A 24,721-nucleotide genomic window follows, 5' to 3' on the forward strand; every position below is an offset into this window, starting at 1 on the left:
GGAAGATGTGGTGTGAGTGCCAATGAGACAACTCTCCATCCAAATAACAATTTAAAAATTAAACCATTATAGGTTAAAGTACGGCCTTCAACACGGAGCCTTGGCTCACACCAAACAACAAGCTATAAAGGGCCCCAAAATTACTAGTGTAAAACCATTCAAACGGGAAAACCAACGGTCTAATCTATATAAACAAAACGAGAAACGAGAAACACGTATATATTACATAAACAAACGACAACTACTGTACATCAGATTCCAGACTTAGGACAGGTGCAAACATTTGCAGCGGGATTAAACGTTTTAATGGGCCCAAACCTTCTCCCTTTTTCTGAAACAATAGCATAACATCACAACATATAAAAACATACGATAAAATATCAATTGGCAGACTTAACTCAATCAAAAAACGTATGATTACAATGAACGAATAAATTTGATCTGCGATATCTGAATACAAATGCACAGTTAATTAAATTTTAGAGACAAACAGTCATGACCAAAAGGCTATCAAACAAATTCAAACACACTGAGAAATATTTAACCAATCAATGTTCACTTTAGAAAAAAACCGGTTTTTTATAATCTTGAAGTTTATACAAATGTTGTAAGAATAAGTGAAAAATTGAAGATATTACAAATAATCAAAGCTGGTATACAGCCAAGATCCATATAAATAAAAAATGACAAAAAAAGCATTATAAACAGTATCAACAGGTCGAATTAACAAGAACATACGATTTGAGAGTACTCGCAGTTACTGACAGCTAGTTAAAAGCCAAAACCAATTAATAGTAAAAAATCATGCATCAGAGACTAAAATCGACTAAAACACATCACAGGGATTTAGTATTTTAACGTCATTAATAGTCAGAGAAGACATGACTTGTGAATGACGTTTTTCGTTGACTTAACGGCTAAAAGGTATTTTTATAAGTAGACATAGCTAAAAATGTCTAAAAAATGTAAACTAATTTTAACATCTACCGAAAGAACAAACATTTGCCTCATTGCTCGTGAGTTCAAAAATTGTAGATTCAATAAAACCATTTTGTCCAAGTTGATATTTCATTTGTCAAAGCAATTAATGCGGGTTTTTTACCTGATATTTCAATAAGTAATTCATAATTTATCTAAACAAAAGTTAGATACACGAAAAGAACATAAAGTCTAGATTCTTTTTTTATTAACTGCATGTTTGGGTCTTAAAGGAATAAAACGCTACGAAACATTACAAAACGGTAGCCATTTTGTCCAAACGTCGAAAAAATCCAAACAAACGCTTTTTTCCCCGACGTTACATGTGCAAACTTTGTTCCTCTATATATTCCTGATACTTAAAACTGTCGCGTAGTGAAATTTAATTAAAAATTGCTGGTTTTCGAAAAAAAAAACAACTGTGCATGTTCTGCATGAAACGGAGGTAACTGAAAAACTTATTGGGAACATCGACAAAAACAGTTTCATTGAATTAATGCAACCCCGTATTATACGGACGATTCAGGAGAAGATTGGTATATTTTGAAAGCAAGCAACTTCAAATGACTGGGAAAATAATTTTCAAGATCGGGTTATAATAATTTTATTTAATGGTTGCATTTCGATTCAAATTGATCAAGGGTAAATATGTTTTTATTTATTGGCAGAGTGTCGGATATATTTGTATTAGGGTTGAATCAAGATATGAAAAATGTACAATGACAGATGATATGCACCAAGCAATTTTAGCAGCCTGCGATTAAAGTTTTGTTATAATTTATTTATTGAAAACTGTATATACTTCTGTCCCATTTTTTCCTTCCTTCATGTTCATCACTTACGACACTACAACATTTTTAAGGTGAATTAAGGGTAAAAATTATTTTATCGATTTCCACACTGCTTGAGATAAAAAAAAATCATGGTAAATAGACATCACAAAATTAATAGAGACAGATTTAGAACTAGTCAACCAACTACATAAAAAAAAGCAAATGAAACTTGCAAATTAAATAAATGTACGCCAAAAGTTTCAGAAAACTCTCTTTGATGTCGTGGTGGTGTAACGTCGTTGTGTAGGAACATCGTGCGCAACGTTTAAGCAGATCCTGCTCCACATTTGGCACCCGTCGTATAACAGAGACATATAATAGTCATAATACAATTTATTTCTCTGATTATAAAGCAAAGTGCCGGCGTGTAAGCACAGAAGCCGGGGTAAAGATTGCGTTAATCGTTGTCAATAAAGGACAATAAATTGATTCCACTACAATTCTGGACATTGGGAGAGAACTCCAACGTTTATAGATTACAATTCACAATGACATCATTTATATTTTTAGAACAGATTAAGATTCCTGCATTTTGCAAAAGTTATGTAATTTTCTTGGCAGGTGTAACATTGTTTTGTGAATTGAATATATGAGCATATATTACATAGATAACATTCTTGAAATGTTCATGGATAGGATGTATAGAAATGATCAATCAATATATATTTTGTGTATCAAAAAGTAACATACGTTTTGATTGCATTGCAATCTTTACCCAAAAAGATCTTAGTTAAAAAATCTCATTGCATCATAAATTTGTCGAAATGTTATCGGGGACAGTATATATCTATATTATGTTCCTGATATTATACAATGATAGCAAAATCAATCATATATCTCTTAAATTCAATAACGTTTAAATTCAAATTTACTTTTGAAATTATATTGCATATGTGATCATCATAGTTTTTAATCGATCTTAACATGGCTTCCGCTTAACTCGAGACGGCAAAATACCATCTGTACATATAATTGTATTGTTCTCCCATACCACCATAAAAAGCAAAAAACAGGGTAATACTTCAAAATCGGGATAACGCTCCAAAAGGGGTGGGGCTGAAGATTTAACAGATATTGCCCCTTTTGTGACGCCGTCGCGTCCCTCAGTGCAAAGTCGCATTCGGTTATGTCATAATCGAGAAAAAAACATAATAGAATTGTGGCTACGACATTTGAAACATGTCCATAATCAATTTTACCACTGAACTTGTACATAGTTTTGTTATGGGGCCAGTTGAAACACTCCTCCGAGTGCGGGATTTTCTCGCTGCGTCGAAGACCCAGTGGTGGAACAGGATCTTCTTACCATTCCGGAGCACCTGATATCAACCCCAGTTTTTGGTGGGGTTCGTGTTGCCTATAATATTTATTTGTCTATGTTGTGTGATGTGTTCTATTATTTGTCTGTTTGTATTTTTGATTTTTAGCCATGGCGATATTTTTTATCAATGAAATTATACAGAATTTGACTGTCGACTTCCTTCTGGTATCGCCACTCTTTTAATTAACTGAATGATGTTATTTTTTTTATATAAGTATACTTCTTAAAATATATACGTATTGTCTGAACTTCATAAAAAAAAGGTGAACAAATTGTCAAAATGGGTGCAATTTGAGTCAATATCCTCATAGATATAAAATATAATTCATGGTTTTACTTTTATCACATAACAGTGAGAGTGATCATTAGAATGGTCGAGAACTTGAAAACCAAACAGCGGGTAACAGCTAGAAGAAACATTGTTTAAGCTCAACTATCTTACCGACTGAGAGTTAAAAACGACCCTAGCTAGTCGTCTCTGTTTTTTCCAGCATTAGTACTAAGGGAACAGGCCGTGACAATTTTAATTGCCCTCTCAGTTCCAAAATCCGTTGGTATTTTTGGTTGGTTTGATTTTAATTAATTTTGTGTTTTCCCCTTCCCATGCATTTTACTCCAAATCAGCGATTTATGTTCCTGTCCAAATGACGTTATTTCTAAAATTTGCATTCTTAATTAGTTTCAAGTATGTTGATGTCATTCCTTGGACTATTACCAGTTTACCAAAAGACCGAACAAAAATTGTCATGTGAAATTAAAAATATTCCCCAATGCTTTTTAAAACACAAATGCTATCATATACGCTATAAATCAAGTTATTACTTTGGGATACCATACATACGGCATATTTTATTAATGGCGAAAATTGGTAAAACATGCTACACAGAGGAACGATCAATCAGTATAATAGTTGATTTTTTTTCAACAAATTGTTGGTATTCCTATGGTACGAACTGTGCCGCCTCTCCTAGTCGACCTATCATGTCTTATTTTCATATGGATCGGAATTCCTTCAGATACTTTTCAAAAACAGGAAGCTTAAGATTAAAGAAGCCAGGTCATTTAATTTCACATTCATATATATTGATGATGTTCTTTCCATTAACAATCCAAACTTACTTCATGATTAATTTAATTGTCGGTTCTATTTATATATACCCCAGAACTGGAAATTAAAGAAATATCCGACCCGATTGATTCCGTCTCATTTTTAGACCTCAGTATACCTCGAATTTGACATACATGGCCATGGTCAACTAAGGGATTCAGATCCCTTTGAACACTTGCAGTATAAATTTATTAAAGAAATTCTAGGAATAAATTGTAAAGCATCAAATGCTGCATGTTTATCCGAGCTGAATAGATTGTCTTTATATACCAGAATAGAATTTTCAGCAATAAAATATTGGCTTCATATACTAGAGTCAAATAATTCACTTGCCCTAAAAGTATATAAAGCAACTGAAAAAAATAACTCTTGGATAATAACAATATGAAAAATCTTATTTCAAGACTTGGATTTCATTTTATTAATCTAAATCCTATTGATATTTAAATGTATTTAAAACCAATTCAAGAGAGAATCGACGATGAAGCCTTCCAGAAGCAAGAGACTGACATCAATCAAAATAAAAAAATAAACTTTTTAAATATACTATATAAACCAAATAGAAGACCCTTCTATGTTGATCAATGCAAATCTAAATGTGATAGATCAGCATTATGTAGATTAAGGTTATGTGCTCATGCTTTATCTATTGAAAGATGGCGATATCTAAAAATATCAAAGCAGAGTAGGGTATGTCTTTGCTGCAACAATGGAGACATTGAAGATAAACTACACTTTCTTTTAAAATGTTCATCATCTAACTATTTGAAAGATAACCTCATTAAAAAAAAAAAATCTTTTGAACAACATATTACCTTCTTTATCATGTAACTTTCGAGTCAATTCTAAATAGTAATTCCCCAACAATATTAAAACCGAGTGAATTGTTGTCAACTTTTTGAATGAATGCTTCAACGTTTGGTGAGAAACTCATTATTAAAAGGTACTTGATTTCTGTAATAATGTATATGCTTCTCTTTTATTTTTATATATATTTCTCTCATAATTGTCCAGTGTCACTCCTTCATTGTATATATATGTTATTGTAGTTTGTCTTTAATTTGTTGCCATAATTAACCGTTTATTGTCAATGCATTAATTAGTGCTAATAAAGTTATCTTATCTTATCATCTTACTAAGTATCAGAATATATGACAAAAGAATCTATTTCAATTGTGTTATTGTGTTATTGTGATTTTTTTTTGTCTTCTTGTTTCCCGATTTTTGCTTGTATAGGTGCTTAGCGTGTACCTTTTCAAGTTGCTTATTTGTTATAAATATGTGTTTGTTTTCATAGTGATTAGGATAATAAGACATTGTTGACTGTCGTGTCCCTAATTTTGACATTTTACGTATTATGTCTGCTTGTTTTGTTCACGACGGTATTAAATGTTGCCTATTTGCGACTGTAATACAAGTGAGAGGTTTGACTAGCTGTAAAACCATGTTTAATCCACCATTTTCTAATTTAAGAAAGTGCCTGTACTAAGTCAAAATATAACAGTTGTTATTTATTCGTTTGATGTGTTTGAGCTTAAAGCCTTTTGATTTTGACCAAGGGTTGATTATGGACTTTTCATTTTGAACGAGTTCAGATTTTACTTTTTGTTTGTGTGTAATGTTTATGTCTCCTTTCTGATGAGCACCAGCTTAAGATACGTGGTGCAAGTTTAAATTGATATTTTGGCACACTTTTTAATTCATTAATTAATTTAAAGTTATACCTACACAGACCCCGTGCCTTTTCTGTGCGTTGTTTACCCAAGAAAGAGATCTTTCTAAAAATATTGATAAATTCTTTGTTGTCCTTAATCTGCATATGCTCCTAGAAAGAGGGTTTGACTTCATGTACACACTCTCAGGTCAATTATGTTAATATCAAATAAAGCCCCTGTCTAAAAAGAAATCAAGAAAAATGAAAAATTCATTACAAAGTACCCGTAAAACAATTAAGTGGCGAATATGCATTGGGTATTGATACAGTGAAAACCTTCAGTAACAGGAAGTAATTAAATTGAATACACATTGAAAAATTCATGGGCACACAAAATAGTTCAATATTTCTGATCCTGTTCTATATTTTTTGTAGAATACTAGTTTGTAAAAATAAAGAAAGTGTTATATTTACAAAATTTAGTTAAATTCGAACCGGGTAAAAAGCATTGAGACTATTTTAAATGTCTTCTTTATTAGGTATTTTGCGGATGAATAGCGCACATAACGGTAATCCTCCAAGATGGAGGCTGTAGCAAAACACAAGTTTTCTGCAACTGCTCAGGACGAATTAAGCTTTGAAAAGGACGATATATTAAAGGTATATCAATATAAGGTTTCATAAATGAAGTGTGTAATCTGTCAAGTAGGTCACATTTCTTAAAGATGACAAATTCATCCCAAAACATGCATGAAGGCGTGTCTTGCCAGAACTTTCTGTTTTGACTGTCTGATCAACACTTCCTGTATAAAATCGTGTATGATATGATAGATTGAATTATAAATAATATGATTTGAAAGGAATCTAAAGTTTTATTCACGCCATCAAATTTTAATTGGAAATCTGATATTTTCTTAGTAAACATTTGCTAATTCTAATGTTTTTGTTTGATCAAAACAACAGCCTTTATAACAGGTTGAGACCACTCACACAGTGGGGGTATCACTTATTTAGACCCACTATTTGGGTACTCTAATGTTACTTCTCAAAACTTACAAAAACACCGGACTCATAGATATTACACTTTAACTTCAACTCTATTTACATTGTGAAATACTGCTGATTTGGTCAAGACCAAAATTCATTTAATATATATGGTTATTCAGAGATTACTCTGACTTCCAAAGGCTTTTTTGCCAGACAAGCTTGGGCTTTGGGATGTCAGTGCTCGTCCCACATCAAAAAGTGGATATTTGCCCACCCAAATTAGATGCGCTGATTTGTTAATTCTGGAGCCGACTTGAGCCTTGGAATTATATAAATCTGAAAAATCATAATTTCCATGAAAAATTACAAAGTTACACCCCCCCTCTTTCCCCTGTATTATACTACAAGAAAGATGAATCTAACTAAATGACATGCATTCAGTGATCTGGAAGGTTTTTTTCACTATGGGCCCAGGGCCCCTCAAAAATAAATTCAATGGGCCATTTTAAAAAATAATGGGCCATGTTGTCAAATGAGTGGGCCATTCGAATTGACTTCTGTAAAAAAATAAAAAGAATCATTATTTTCTCATGTTTTGGAAAAGAGATGTTGGTACAAGTTTACCTTCATGATTTTAAATAATATTGTTCCTGTGATTCTGTAATTTCAATGAACATTGAATATACAATAACTTCTTCCAAAACGGACAATATTAAAGATAAACCTTTATTTACAATGTTTAAACTGTTACTGTTGCCTTGGCTTGTTCATGTTCATGTTTTTTTTAACATTAAATTTGGGTCTTCGTCGATACCATACTCATTCCAGACGTTCCGTATTAGAGGACATTTCAGGAACGTCCTCTGCACTTCTTGTATTATTATTATTACTTCATCAAGATGACAAGAATAACAGTAAAGAGTACCATTAATTGATAGAACAAAACAATAATTCGCTGAAGTCATGTTTACAAAATGTCAAAACGAGCCAAAGACCAAAAAATGACAAGGACAGTTAAGCGCCTTTAATGGAGACAAAAACTATATTCATAAAAAGGCTTCAGGGGTTTTCAATCGTAATACTAGCAAGCTTAACTAAATTAAAAGATTATTATTAAAGTTAAATTTGTCTGTAATAGCCATTTCACAAATGTAAAGTTGTTTATAAAAATTATATCATGAATGATGGTTAATTACGTTTTTTGGGTTATCAGTTAAACCGCATGGTTCTATTTTTACCATAGGAAAACACCCCAGACGTTAAACCGTATGGGTCTATTACCATAGGAAAACACCCAAGACGTCCTAAAAATATATAGGTGCTCCTATGTTTGGAGGAACATTATACAGTTGTGTACACACACATGGCGGCACGGAACATGATCGGAAATCTATTTGACAATATCTAAACGTTTCGAAACAATGTGAAAAATATTGTGCGCCACGTGGGCGCTTACATTTGTCACTCTATGCACCATTTCTGGTGAATATGCGCTATAGGGGCAGGGTGCACGTCCTTCCTGATCACTGTGCATTGTATAAGTAAACATGATATATCTTCGCCTTATGACTTTTCAATCTATTAAGAATGCATTACAAAGTCACTATTTAAATTGAATAGAATGTTTAGTATGAAAATATTTTATCTGACCATATATTAGTCTGAGATCACTCTGACGGCTGTTTTTCGCAGACAAGCTGGGGCTGTGGGACGTCAGAGCTCGTCCCATATCAAAAAGTGGATATTTGCCAACCCAAAATAAATGCGCTGCTTCATCCCTTCTGGAGTCAACTGAGGGCCTTGGAATTATATAAATCGGGCATCAATCTCTTCATTTTTCATTTAATATCTCTTCATTCATGTAAGTTTCACCTACCTGCCAACCTTTATTATTTAATAAAGAAAAATAAAGGTTTGCAGGTAAGTGAAACTTACATGAATGAAGATCTAGAGATAAATGAAAAATATGGAAAAATAATTAGAGTTTTGTCCCCATGTCAATGTCCACTAAACATAGAAAATGATAGTGCACTAGGTCTCCATGTTCTATGGACACATTCTTGTTCTATATCATTTTAATTTAAATGTGGACAATATCATGAATATCAAAACATAATACCTTCAAATTGTAAATGTCCAGTATATGTGTTGCCATGCCAATTATCAGTAGGATGAGTTTGTTGGAAGTCAGCCAATACTACATACATTGTACATGTATATAAACAGTGCAGATTGTTGTTACCCTTCAGATCTGTTCTCTTTTACTACTGAACTTAGTTTTCTTGATCTCCAGTTTTCTGTCAGTTGAGAGATGTCATCCTAACCTAAGTTGTACATGTACGTGTAATATAAACAGCTTTAAAAGTTTCTAAGCGATTATTTGAAAATTTTTCTTGTGATGCCTTTATAATAGCTATATAGTTAATACAAATTTTGATATATATACAATAAAGAATTTATATGGCTAAACATTTAAAATTCTATATTTTATATCAAAATTTCCCATTGTGAAAAGTTAGAGGTTGTCCGTAGCAGGGTGAGTAGGGCGCCTTTTGTCATTTTTTTCTGTATTCTGTACTATTAATACAAATTTTCACTGATAACTTCACTTTATCCTACCATTGTGCATTTACTGAGCACAGCAGAGACAGACTGAGTCTTTCCCCGATAAACTTGTAAAGTGTGACCATAGAAACAGAATGAAGCACCGGAAACCCCTGCAAAACATACTGCATATAAAGCTGAACTGACTAGCAATGTTTTGAAAACTTGTGTGACAAGGTGGTTAAATAGTTTTTCAGCAAAAAAAAGTAGACATAGAGTTTATCTGTGCTAATCATGTTGTACTTGCATATATATATTTATATATTACCAGTGATTCAATGAATAAAGACAATGTTTTTGTTTATCAAATACATGTAACTTTATTAAAATTGCCTTTTTCATATAATCAAATCAGATGTAAAATGTCCGTTTTCAGGAATAACACTCTGTCCTTTTGAAATCCCATGCCAGCTAGCTGGAAAACTGTTGTTAGGTATATCAATGGCATTTGGTATGCAGCATTAGCATATCTTAATTGTATTTCCAGGAAAATTATTTTGGCCCTGTACCTTCAGTTACAGTCCTTCTGTTAGAAGAAGATGGCACTTCATTTTCTAAAAACGAGTCTGCTTTATAGTTGATTATATTGGTTCAATGTTTCATATCAATTACATGTATTGCATTCAAATAACAATTTCTTCAGTTCTATTTGTTAAGACTTATATATACATTTGATTTTTTCTTCTGAAAAGATTATAATAATGTCATAATTTTATGTTGCATGACTCTTAATATTAGAAAATGGGTCATGAGCTTGTATTATTCTTAAAATTTTGGTATCTTAGCCTCACAAGAATGGACTGGTAGAAATTAGTGTTGGTTTTAATAGCAGACATTAATTGACCATGTTACTGGAAAAAGATCATTATTCATTTCATATTTATAGTTTTTCTTGTCATGATTAATTAACATTAAGTAGGATTTTTTTTATCAAGCAGTTAAAATTTTTCAGGTTATTAATAAAGAAGAAGATGAAAATTGGTACAAGGCAGAACTTAATGGTAAAAGTGGATTTGTACCATCAAACTATATAACTATGAAACCAAATCCGTAAGTATTGGTGATAAAATTTGGAATAGAAATGGGGATAGTCTGCTCACTGTGTATGGAGGAGGTTGTGGGTTAATCCCTAGGCAGATCAAACCTAAAAACTTTTAACATGTTAAAAATGTTTTTCCTCCATCTCCACTAAGCACACTTTTCAATTCAAATAGATGTATATTTAAACAAAGGATAGGACAACAGGTGAAACCTATACAAATCTTTTAAATTACCCAAACAAGATGAATTGAATAATCTGATAGAGTACAATACATTTCTGACAATTACACACTGCGTTTAGGAGTAAAAGCAAAGACCCTGAAATCAGAAAAATGTTACTGGGGTAGGATGACACGCCTGTTAACAATGGTTAATGCTGATTGTTATCTCGCTGTAGAAAACAAGTGAGACAATGCTGAGTTTTTATCCATTTCACATCAACTTTATATAGGCCTTATATAATAATTGATTATCAGAATGTGCATATTTTTACGTGTGCTGGTGTATACCTTATCATTTTTTCATGTACTACAAAACAAAGCTTGAGATTATCATTCAGAAAGTAAAGCAGTGTTACCTGTACTCTTAATATAGTATGTACATGCATGACATGTAATTATGTACCTTAATTTGATAATAACATTAAACTAAAACTATTGTGATTGAGGACTGAAAAGATAAATATGAAGGAAGAAGTTGATTTATGCATGCAACAACTTTCCTTTTTGTTTTTGGATTGATATATTTTTATTTTGATGGAAATGCTTTATTAGCTCACCTGGCCCAAAGGGCCAAGTGAGCTTATGCCATCACTTGGCGTCCGTCGTCATCTGTCGTCTGTCATTGTCGTCTGTCGTCGTCATAAACTATTTCAAGAATCTTCTCCTCTGAAACTATTCAGCTAAATACTTCCAAACTTTAACTGAATGTTCCTTAGGGTATCTAGTTTATAAATTGTATCCGAAGTTTTGATCTATCAACAAACATGGCCGTCATGGCTAAAAATAGAACATGGGGGTAAAATGCAGTTTTTGGCTTATATCTCAAAAACAAAAGCATTTAGAGCAAATCTGACATGGGGGGGAAAAATGTTCATTAGGTCAAGATCTATCAGACCTGAAATTTTCAGACGAATCAGACAACCCATTGTTGGGTTGCTGCCACTTAATTGGTAATTTTAAGGAAATTTTGCAGTTTTTGGTCATTATCTTGAATATTATTATAGATAGAGATCAACTGTTAACAGCAAAAATGATCAGCAAAGTAAGATCTACAAATAAGTTAATATGAACAAAATTGTCAATTGACCCCTTAAGGTGTTATTGTCCTTTAATGACCGACATCTAACGAAGAATTCCATCCTATCTCCTCTAAATCTACTCAACCAAACTTCAACTGAATGATCAGTAGGGTGTATAAAATAAAGTTTGTGTTTTATTCTCTATTTCGTCAAAAAACATGGCCTTCATTGCTAAAAATAGAACACAGGGTAAAATGTAGTTTTTGGCTTATATCTCAAAAAATCCAGCATTTAGAGCAAATAAGACAAGAAGTTGAAGTATTTATTAGGTCAAGGTCTACCTGTCCTGAAATTTTCAGCCGAATTGGGTAACTGTTTTTTTTCAGGTATAATGCCCCTGAATTCATGATTTTAAACAAATTTTGCAGTTTTTGGTTATTATCTTGAATATTATTATAGATACAGATAAACTATTAATAGCAAAAGTGTTAAGCAAAGTAAGATCTACAAATAAGTCAATTTGACCAAAATTGTCAATTGACCCCTTAAGGAGTTATTGCCCTTTAAAGACTTTTTCCACAATTTGTTCATCATGTTGACTTACTTTAAAAAATCTTCCTCTGAAACTGCTGTATCAATTTCATCCAAACTTATGCTAAATGAGTTTCAGAGTATCTAGTGTAAATTTTATATTTTATATTTTATTTCCTTGTATGTCAAGAAACATAGCTCCTATGGCTAAAATAGAAAATAGCGGATTTTTTTTTCTTTTTTTTTTTTGCATTTGAAGAAAATAGGACGATTTAAATAAATTGAAAAGCCAAAATAATCATTGATGAGAGATTTAACCCAAAAATTAAGGTGAGCGATTCAGGCTCTTGAGAGCCTCTTGTTTTTAGATAAAAAAAATTGTACAAAATGTTTATTTTTTCCAGTATGTATAAAGCTTGAAATATTAAAGATGATTTTAACTTTTCAGGTGGTATGTTCCAAAGATATCAAGAGAGGAATCAGAGAAAAAATTACTTGTAAAAAGTGGTACCAATTATATACAACCTGACGGTGCTTTCCTAGTACGGCCGAGTGAAACATCACCTGGGGACTTTTCTATATCTGTCAAGTACTGTATCTGCCAACACTTAAAATATGTTTTAGATGAATTACTTTACTCAAGGGGGTTAGGTTAACCTCTTACCTTAAAATGATATTTAATTTGTATAACTTTAATAATTTTAGAATGATGAATGATTGAGGAGCTGTATAGGATATACAGAATAGAGAACCACCCCCCTTCCCCCCACAAAAAAAATAGAGAAAAATAAGCAACCAAAATAAAAAGTTGTAAAATAATGAAGAACAAAGTAAAAAGGTCCCCCCTTTAGACCCATTTGAGTCCTTACTTTACCTTAAGCTTGTGTAACTTATTATCATATTTTAATATTCTTTTGTACTCATTTTTTGATGGTGTCCATTAAAGGCATTTAAATTTTGTGCATTGTGTATCCTTTTACATACTGGTCCAATGTCTTCATAAAAGTGATTATTTAATTTAATGTAGATGTTATAAATGTACACATTGAACATATTAGTACATGTACATATATATGTAAATGAGGATAAGGATATATATGTTTATGGTTTTGTGTTAGTGTAAATTTGTCATGTAAATGAGGATATATATGTTTATGGTTTGGTGTTAGTGTAAATTTGTCATGTAAATAATGATATATATGTTTATGGTTTGGTGTTAGTGTAATTTTGTCATGTACATTTTATACAATCATAGTCATTTATATAATGATACATGTATGCAGAATGAAAGACTGTTTTCAGTCATATATTTTGAAATATGCCATTTGGTTTTTTCATTCATAAGTGTAAATGCTAAAAAATCAATACACAACTACTGTATAAAACAAAGTTACTGCCTAAAAAAAATTAGAAATAACATCTTCAAAAAAATCAATACACAACCCTAAAACAAAATACCCTTTTACCATCTTTACAAATTACAATACTAAAGAAAATTGAAGTCTTGTATTTTGAGTGATTAGTTAAGCATTAGTAAGACTTACATAAAAGAACTATCACAGAATAAACTATTTCGAATAATTCTGATCAAACTACATGTATATCATTTGCTTTGCATTTCAGATTTGGTGATAGTGTGCAACATTATAAAATTTTAAGAGACAGAGAGGGAAAATTCTTTCTGTGGGTTGTCAAATTTAATTCAATAAATGAGCTTATAGAATATCACAGACAAGCATCAGTTAGTCGGACACAGACAGTTGTTTTAAAAGATATGATACATGAACAGGTATGTATTATTCTTTGTAACAGCTGATTCTATTGGGTGTGTGGGCTAAGGTAATATCATTGGTTAGCTTGCTTGCTAGCTGAACATTGAAGTCATTATTATGTTAGGTAAACTACCCTCTTTACATGTAAACTAGTCAGACAGGTAACCCATCTATCTGTCTGTACGACTAGGCTACTTCGAATGGAGGGTAGTATACCTTACCATATAATGACTTTACTATTCAGTTAACACCCAGCTAACCAAATATGTTACCTTTGCTTACACAATCAATGAAATCGGCTGTAAAAGTAGATTTGATTTGTGAAATTAAGTTTTGTATACATGTAGCATCTAAATATACCACAAAAATCTTTTGTGACAAAGTTAAGTTTCCATGTATATGAAATTGGATGAATCTTCTTCTATAGAACCAGGTTTAATCCACCATTTCTACATTTGAAAATGCCTGTTCCAAGTCAGGAATATGACAGTTCTTGTCCATTCGTTTTTGATGCGTTTTGTTTTTTGATTTTGCCATGTGATTATGGACTTTCCAAATTGATTTTCCTCTGAGTTCAGTATTTTTGTGATTTTACTTTTTTCTTCATAAAAGCTCTAGACTAACTTTGGGCCACACATAAATCTGTCAGCAGACATTTTTCTATATTGATATATGTTATGCCCCAGCCATAGCTGAGGGGGCATTAAGTTGTACCCTTGTCTATGTACGTTGGTTTCTGTTCTCTAACTTTAGTTTGCCTCAATCAAATGTTATGAAACTTATACACAATGCTTATTAAGACAACAAACATAGATCAAGAATTTTGGTGGCGTCACTGCTGGTGGACGTTTCGTCCCCGAGGGTATCACCAGCCCAGTAGTCAGCACTTCGGTGTTGACATGAATATCAATTATATGGTCATATTATAAATTTTCTGTTTATAAAACTTTGAATTTTTCAAAAAACTAAGGATTTTCTTACCCCAGGAGTAGATTACCTTAGCCGTATTTGGCAAAACTTTTTTGGAATTTTGGGTCCTCAATGCTCTTCAACTTTGTATTTGTTTGGGCTTTTTAACTATTTTGATCTGAGCGTTACTGATGAGTCTTATGAGACGAAACGCGCATCTGGCGTATAAAATTATAATCCTGGTAATTTTGATAACTATTTACACCACTGGGTCGATGCCACTGCTGGTGGACGTTTCGTCCCCGAGGGTATCACCAGCCCAGTAGTCAGCACTTCGGTGTTGACATGAATATCAATTATATGGTCATATTATAAATTTTCTGTTTATAAAACTTTGAATTTTTTGAAAAACTAAGGATTTTCTTACCCCAGGAGTAGATTACCTTAGCCGTATTTGGCAAAACTTTTTTGGAATTTTGGGTCCTCAATCTTTGTATTTGTTTGGCTTTTTAACTATTTTGATCTGAGCGTCACTGATGAGTCTTATGTAGACGAAACGCGCGTCTGGCGTATAAAATTATAATCCTGGTAATTTTGATAACTATTTACACCACTGGGATGCCACTGCTGGTGGACGTTTCGTCCCCGAGGGTTTCACCAGCCCAGTAGTCAGCACTTCAGTGTTGACATGAATATCAATTATATGGTCATATTATAAATTTTCTGTTTATAAAACTTTGAATTTTTCGAAAAACTAAGGACTTTCTTACCCCAGGAGTAGATTACCTTAGCCGTATTTGGCAAAACTTTTTTGGAATTTTGGGTCCTCAATGCTCTTCAACTTTGTATTTGTTTGGCTTTTTAACTATTTTGATCTGAGCGTCACTGATGAGTCTTATGTAGACGAAACGCGCGTCTGGCGTATAAAATTATAATCCTGGTAATTTTGATAACTATTTACTGTTATTGTTATTATTATGCCCCTTTACAAATGGAAAAATTGTTGAAATGATCGTCTTTTCCTTCCCTAACTTTAGTTTGCCACAATCAAATGTGATAAAACTTTTAGACAATGCTTATTACAACAAAATACAGACCAAGTAAAAAACTGGTGGCCTCACTTTAACCATTCTTGAGTTATGCCCCTTTATATATTGACAAATTGCTAAATCAGTCCTTTCCATTCTTTAGATTTAGTTTTCCTAAACCATGTTAACCAAATGATTAGAAACTTATACACAATGCTAATAATCACAAAACAGTCTTTAACAAAGTGAATCCTGCATTTGTATGTAGAAATAGTCCATTTGCCAATTACCAATTTGATTCTGTTATTACACACTTTTTAATAGAATTACTTCCCTTTGTGAATCGTAGACTGGTTCCATACCGGACAAAATTGGCTTTTGCCAATGCAAAGCATAGCAAATTGAAAGTGGTGTATTGGCGGTTCAATTAATTTTTCAAGAAAAACAATTTCTGATGACAAAAGTATTTAGCTTAACAACAAATGAATATAATTAAAAGATTTGAAAACCTTAAAGATTACTCACATTACACCATGTAAGTTTGTTCTTTCTGCTAGCTCCCCATCGTAAATAAAAGTTTATGTCCCTCATAAGGGAGACAATTAAAAAGAGTCTCTAATAACAGGGTCAATTGAAGGGAATTGGCAAATAGCCTATTGACTCATGCATATTTACAAGCAGGGGCAGCACGAAATTTCTCTTTTTATTTACCATGTAAAATGATATTAGGTTGAATTATAGAATCATTGTTGTGTTCATGCCAATTGGTTAATTTTATGACATGACCTTGATCTTTATTTTGTTTGAGGTTCATTGATCAATGTTAAGTTTTACTGCTAAGTTTGTTTCTCCTTTACTAAATGATAACATATATAATTATTGTTACATAGAAACTGATATAATGATGATACTTGACCTACTACAGTACTACTTGTGGTATTTCCTGTACTTTCATGGCTCATTTATAACTTGTTAGTTGTCATGATTTAAGTCAGATTTGTAGTTACTATAATATAATGTTTCAACTATATTTTATCTGTAGAACATTTCACCTTTAGATTTGAAATGGGTCACTAGACCTTGATCCCATGTTTCATTAATCAACATTAAATTTTAATAGGGTAGCTTTATTTGGTATAGGTCTTCATTTCTGTTTGAATGGTGTTATATATATCTGAGTCAATTTCATGATTAATTTCACTATGTTTGTTATATCTTTTCTTAAACTATACGTAATTTGTGATTATGTGATCTATAGAATTATAAATTGTACACATCCATATTTGGCAGGGGTCACCCACTCTTTACTTCACTTGAGGGTGTTTTGATTGAATGTCAAAATTTCCTGATTTATAAAAATAGATAGCCACTAAAAACCTTCATTTATAAAAATCGTGATATGCAATTTCTATAAATAGAAAATTGTAAGAACCATTATGAATTAAATCCAGGTATTACCATAGCATATTTATTTACTTATCATTTATACATTTGTACTTCCTGGTTGTAAATAGCTTCCTAGTTGACATATGATTTAAAATCCAATTTAAAGAGCTACATAAACGAACAATAAAGATATGAACTTGAACTTTTACAGTTGATCTAGATTTGTAAGATAAAAACTTTTACAATTGATCTAGATTTGTAAGATAAGTGTGACAAAGCATTTATAGAGTAACTTTGTTGTGAGAAGATCATTGTTATATGACAATGATGTTATCATTTGATAAAGAGAAAGGAGAAAGTGAGTTTTTCATCAGTAATGTCCAAGGTCAGATCTAGAGGTTAAGATCGTTCAAACATACATTGATCCAAATCATATAATATCTGGTACTTCAAAATGAAGTTATTATTTATATAATATAAGATACAGATACTTTATTTACTAATCTAAGGGCTCTCGAGGAGCAGAATTATTACAATTGAATTTTATGAGATAATTTTTTTTTATCTGTTACATCATGTAAGGAGTTAAAATTGCCTTGCTGATAATTTTTTTTTTTATTTATTACAGCAAGCAAGAATAGCAAGAGCATTATACGATTTTGAACCAGGAAATGCTGATGAAATTCGATTTAAAAAAGGTGATAATATAGAAGTAATTGGAGAGGAAGATTGTAATTGGTGGAAAGGACGAGTTAATGGACAAGAAGGAATATTCCCTGCAGCTTATGTCAAAATTGCATAGTTTTAATAAATAGAATTGACAATTTTTTATTAAAAACTTGAATGTTTGAATGGAAGGTACAAATAAAAGTTAACAGATATTATGAGTTTGGGTGGGTACTAACATTCTATGTTCTTTGTCAGTATTTAAGATTATATGTACTCCTTGTGAAACAGGCAAGAATTTTATACCTTCCTTCTGTTTCGTAAACTTGTACAATTTTTATACCTGCTGATAATATATTTTTTATCCAGTAATGACAAAGATGTTCTAATTTGCCATATACTTTAAAAAGCAAACACAATTTGTATTTGAGGTAAAAAGTGTATTTTTTATCCATTAATGGCAAATATGTTCAAATTGCCATATATATAAAATCGTGAACACAAATCTGCATTTGTGGTATTCAAAAAATATATTTGCATTAAATGTCTTCGTTGATCATCCTGATAGTAATTTGTACTGGCTGAGTATATTCTTTTGGTCAATACAATATGCAGGAGAAGATCCCAGTCTAATTTTGATATAACAAATAATAATTTTAACATGTTTCAGTCTTTTTATAGATAGATTTATATTATATATTGTTTTACAAAACATCAGTTTGCCCAGTGAATATTGAAACAAGATGATGATGAGGGTATCTCTGAAGCAGGATATCAGGGGACTTAATCCATATACTTAAGAAGATTGATTTGTTAACATATATATACCAATAATGTAGAAGAAGGAAGTCTTTTATAAAATATCCAATGTCACAGTTATTTTTAATTATGACTGAAACTTTGTATGATATGAGATTGTGATCCGGAGTTTGTATATTTATTTTTAACATCCAATTAATCAATTAGAATTATGAATTATGGTCAATTTTTTTTTTACCATTAAATTTTTGGGGCCAAGTGTCCTTCAAATATCAGGAAAGTACCATAGATACATGTACATTCAATCCAGAAACTTAATTTTGGTCAAGAAAGTCTTCATTTTAACTGTACTTTTTATTGTCCACTTAAAATCTAGATATGTTCAGAATGACTGTGACTTCAATATGACAGACAACCTGTGACAAGACGGGTAATGATAGAAAAAATGTGCCACAAACACGTAAAATTGCACATGTGCCAATAGTTCTTTCAGCTTGTGTGAAAACTCTTTATCTTATGTACAGAGACTTAATGTCACAATCATTGTTGTCACATTCTAAATGGAAAACTTTTTAATCATTGTTTAATTTGATAACATCAATAAGTTGAGAGTTATCTGTCTTAAAGAAAACACTTTGTTCTTGCTGTATTATACTTCAAATTTTGTTTTGTATAACATTGAGGTTTTTGGAACTGAATGACTGGATAAACATCCTTAAATATTACAAAATAAATGTTTGTATTTTATTAAATAATTCCTATGAAGCAAAGTTTTGATGCTTAGGTTTAATAGAAAATTATTAGTTTGAATAAATGGCCACTTTTCATTTTTATAACCAAAAAAATCATGAGAGAAGCAGATAAAAAAGCATGACTTGTGACAATCCTAAATCTCACCAAAAATGTTTTGTATATAGACGATTAAAACTTTTATATACTATAAGTGTACAAGTTAAAATCCTATTGTTTTATTTGGAAACTATGTCTTAAGCAATGCTGACTCCTGAAAATAGTTTGATCTTTGAACAGTATTATTTAAGCTATATTTTGTACTCTATATACAATACTAAAAATTAAAAAAATACTGGCAAGAAAAGCCAAGCTTTTCCAGGAATAAACAAACTATATATCATACTAAAAATTTAAAAAAATACTGGCATGAAAAGCAAAGCTTTTCCAGGTTTTAACAGCTTCTTTTTTTTTTTTATTAATAAGTATTATCAAAGTAGGAATAAATTGAACTTTACCTCAATTTGACACCTGGGATGCATGCAACTTGTCTGGACAAGCATGGCACTTCTGTTTTATATTACCATCATATTTTGTTAGTTCTGGTCATTAAAATGGAGGTTTCTTGAAATTAAGATATTGGCTTTGGGACTTACATTGTACAAAATAAAACAAACCTTCAAGCAACCCTAATTAGTGATGTTTATGGTAAAAGTACTCAGACCATCCTTTAAGTAGAACTGTTTTCTGCTAGAGAAAAAAAAAACCTTCAAGCAACTCATATTATCATGAAAATGGAATACGGGCTCAGACCATTGAATTAGTAGAACTGTTTTATACTTGAGAAAAAACTCCTTTGAGCAACCCTGATTTATCATGACTATGGATAAGCACCCAGACCATTGTATCAGTAGAACTGTTTTTGCTAGTGATAAAAACCCTCATTCAACCATGATTATTCATGTATAAGGAATAAGTGTTCAGACCATCGTATAAGTAGAACTATTTTCTGCTAGAGGAAAAAACCTTCAAGCAACCCTGATTATTCATTTATATGGTATAAGCGCTCAGACAATTGTATAAGAAGGACTGATTTTGAACAGAGAAAGGATTTTTTTAAATAAGTCATCTTTCATCGCACATCTTAACTATTTTTTTCCATATGCAACAAAATCAGTACTATAACCTATGTTTTTATACCACTTGCTTTAGAATATGTGATTGTTTTTAGAGATGGTTTATTATTTGTATATAATTTGTATATATATATAAGAGAAATACAAAGGTGAATGTCTCATTTGTTTGTTGTTACGAGACCAGGGAAGAGAAAATACATGTATATATAAGGCTATAGTGTCAGACCCATTCCTGTTAAATATCTCCAAGTGCTGTACATGTTGATAGATTTGTCAACAAAATGTTTATGTATTGTATATGTATCTATGCTAACTGGTACAACAGATTTTTTCAAGTAACTATAAAATTACCACACAATTAATTTTCTCAAGTAGGATGATGAAACTTGAAAGTAATGTTGATCTCAAATTTTAATTATTAAAATCAATCTTTTCTGAATTCTTTTAACATGGTCTGAAGATATTCTTATGTTAGATCTTAACAATCTGTTGTGAGCTGAACCATAATTCGTGATTGAAATAAAATGGTTGACCTCAGCTTTCACTTTAAAATTATTTGACACAGGACAAAGGAAGAATTACTAATAGTAGTATATAGTATGACTGCTCATGAACGATTTTTTTAAGTACATATTCAGGAGAATTTATAGTAATTTTTGAACTAATATTTGATAAATTTATAATAAAACAACAGCATCTGTGTTTTGCCTAGGAAGCTAAGGATGAAATTTTTAGATTGTGTATATTTTCAAGGTCAAAAGATCATTTTGAATGTGATGGAGCTTTTGAGTATCATTTATGGAAGATTTCTATTCAATCATTGCATAAGATGTTTTTAGAAATATAGAGCGCATGTGGTTAAATACTGGAAATGTTGCAAATATGACCAAAATGTTGATTTAATCATTTAAATATAAATATATATTTACAAAAGTGATTTGATATGGTAAATAACTTACATTGTCTCCATGTTTCTTTTTGTTATTCTTGAAACATATTCACCCTGCTTGCACTTCATTTAATATTTTATGTTATAGCTATGTATATTTTTGAAATAAAAAGAAGTGTATATCACAATCATTGTTTTGTGAAATATATAAATGAAGTTTTTTGTTAAATGTGTATTTGCTAGAGATTACATGCATGGCTCCTGTTATTTAACTTATCTAAAGACTCTTTCTTCAATGGTCATAGATTAAATAAAAAATCCTTTTGAATGCTATACATATGTACTTGTCATATTTTTATAAGGGATTTATTTTATATGAATAATGATTTGCTGTGCAAGTCAAAAACAAGCATTCTAAATGTCAGATTATTTTAATAATTCTTCATGTCAAATATCGTAGGTTTTTTTTTTTTTTTTGCATAATGACTTAATTTTAGGAATCTCTGGAGTCTTATCATGTGCTGTATCTTGTGTGATTCATCAACAATAAATCATACTAAATATTGTCTGACTTTATTAGTCCCCTACCGACAAATTAGTCCCCTGCTGACAAAGTAAATATAGGTTTGCACACAGTTCGTCTGTCTGGTCATCTGTCAGTCTCGCAAATTGGTTTTCCACACTTTTTTTCTTCGTGCTTGAATAAATTGATTTGATATTGTTTTATCCTGAAAAGTTACATATATAAGTAAAAAAAAATCTGGTCTGATAAATTTGTGCAGTTATGGTTCTTTTACTTAAAAAAATCTCTTTTAACACATTTTTGTTTTCATTCTTGAAGATATTGTCTAATTTGATATGATAATTGGGATAGTTTTCATGACAAGTTACAGTTCAAGTTTAAATTTTGTTCCAGTCTGATGATTTTGTGCAGAGTTATGGTATAAAAAAAAAATCACTAAAAGGGGCACTAGCTTTGAGATATATAAAAAATCTATGATTTTTTTGTTCAATCATTAATGAAAGTGAAAAAGTGAAATAATAATTTGCTTTTATCAGCTAAAATGGTTCAATTTTGTCAAATAAAGTTAATAAACATTGATAATGAATTATTCACTTGCAAGTGAAAAACTTGCCCTCGTTAAATCCTTATTCATGTGAACTCAAATTTAACCCTGTAAAAAGAGATAGAATACACATGCATTGCCTGTGTATGGTTATTTAAAGGAAAAGAATGTCAACATTGTAAGTGAAACAAAGGTAAATAATTTGATTGACTAGTTCAATCCACAAAACATCTTTAATATAAAGATAAGAACGACGATAAACATAAATTTATAAAACAAAATTTAACAGACCTATAAAAATCTAATTGCAAGAGCTGCTTAATCTAATTATATCCATGTTTATATTTACATCTTATATGTTCATAGAAGGTCAACTCGATATTTAATTGCTCAAAAGCAAAACAAAAAATTTAGTTCATTAAACCACATTCATTCTGTGTCGGACACCTTTGCTGTGTCAACTATTTAATCCTAATCCAGATTCAGAGTTGTATCAAGCTTGAATGTTGTGTCCATACTTGCCCCAACTGTTCAGTATTCGACCTCTGCGGTCGTATAAAGCTGTGTCCTGCAGAGCATCTGGTTGGTTTTTGGAAAGATTAGAACTTGTTCTAAATCTTTTTTTTTTTGGTGTCTTTACATTTTGTAATTTTTAATTTTTGAAGTAAACTTCAAGGATATTAGGCATATAAAACAAAGTGAAATGGTCCTTCTGTTGACTCGGGGACGGATCCAGCCATTTTAAAAAAGGGGTACCAACTATATGTTCCCATTCAAATGCATTAATTGTCCAAAAAAAGGGGGTTCCAACCCTGGAACTCCTCCCCTGGATCTGCCAGGGTTTGTAGTACATATAACAGCATTTCAATAACACTTTTAAGCATTATGACTTGTTTTACTGACTGAAATAAATTTTGCATCCTGATGAGATTACTGATTATACCAGGTACCAGAAAGTCAGTCACAAAAATGATGTTCAAATATCTATGTGACCTACATTCATAAAATTGTAATAACCTCCTTCAAAAAGTAGGTCACTGACACTCTTCAAATTTTGTAACAATATTAAGTTATAATGAAGTTCGAAATTACAGGATATCCTTGATTGGAAGAAAAGATGACCTCCCATGTAAATAATGCACAGAAATCATAAAAAGTATTGTTTCTCAAAGTGTTTAACCTGGTGAGATCAATAAGTATAACGTCTAGTCATAAGAGTCTGTTTGGAAGAACAAACACAATCCTGTAACACACTATAGAAGCTTGTTTTGCTGTTATTGATCATATTTTAGTCCCGCTGTATAATAACAAGAAAAAACTGAGTCCTCTAGCTGTTCCTTTACACCAGTTTATGGGGTGTTGTGGCTTCAAAGGCAGGTACAGTTTCTGTTACATAATTAATTAACTCGTATTACATTTAATATGTTTTTTTCCTAAATATGTGTCACTGATTAATTTGCTAATGGACTTAATTCAGCTACTCATCATCATCATCGTTGTCAATTAGGTGCAGTACGAGATACATTATGAAGACAACATGATGGGTAAATAAATGAACATAAATAAGGCCAATAGTTTTCTCGTTTGAATTGGTTTTCATTGTCATTTCGGGCCTTTTATAGCTGACTGCGGTATGGGCTTTGCTCATTATTTAAGGCCGTACGGTGAGCACTAACCTATAGTTGTTAATTTCTGTCTTTTTATGGTCTCTTGTGGAGAGATGTCTCATTGGCAATCGTACCATATATTTTTTTTTTTTTTATTTAATAGGTAATGTTGCTTGCTTAGCCAGGAATATTTTTTTGTTTATTATATTAAAAGGTTTAGTGACATTCGTCTCCAATCTCTGATCTGCACCAAAGTGTGCATTTTCTTTCTGATATTTCTGCATTTGCTAATTGACTTTATTAAAACGTTGTGAAAGTCATCTGAATTTAAAAAAAAATGAAAAATCTTTATTTAAGAGTGTTTATCAATAATCTCTTAAATATAAATTTTCCTTATGAATTTTACAATTTACAACTTTGAAAATTGTTGAAAATCACAGTTATACAGACTTGTTTCCTATACGCCTCCAGATTTT

General features: G+C 31.3%; 1 protein-coding gene across 1 annotated transcript; it reads left to right on the forward strand.

The window, feature by feature from the left end:
- Positions 1-6,418: 6,418 nt before the first annotated feature.
- On the forward strand, positions 6,419-18,441 carry LOC134725881 (growth factor receptor-bound protein 2-like). Its single transcript, XM_063590136.1, has 5 exons — positions 6,419-6,554; positions 10,438-10,535; positions 12,746-12,886; positions 13,921-14,086; positions 18,021-18,441. Exons 1-5 carry the CDS (start codon positions 6,477-6,479, stop codon positions 18,192-18,194), a joined length of 657 nt encoding a protein of 218 aa, XP_063446206.1. The 5' UTR covers positions 6,419-6,476; the 3' UTR covers positions 18,195-18,441.
- Positions 18,442-24,721: the final 6,280 nt, after the last annotated feature.

The sequence above is a fragment of the Mytilus trossulus genome, chromosome 7 (genome assembly GCF_036588685.1).
Source record: "Mytilus trossulus isolate FHL-02 chromosome 7, PNRI_Mtr1.1.1.hap1, whole genome shotgun sequence".
NCBI lineage: Eukaryota > Metazoa > Mollusca > Bivalvia > Mytilida > Mytilidae > Mytilus > Mytilus trossulus.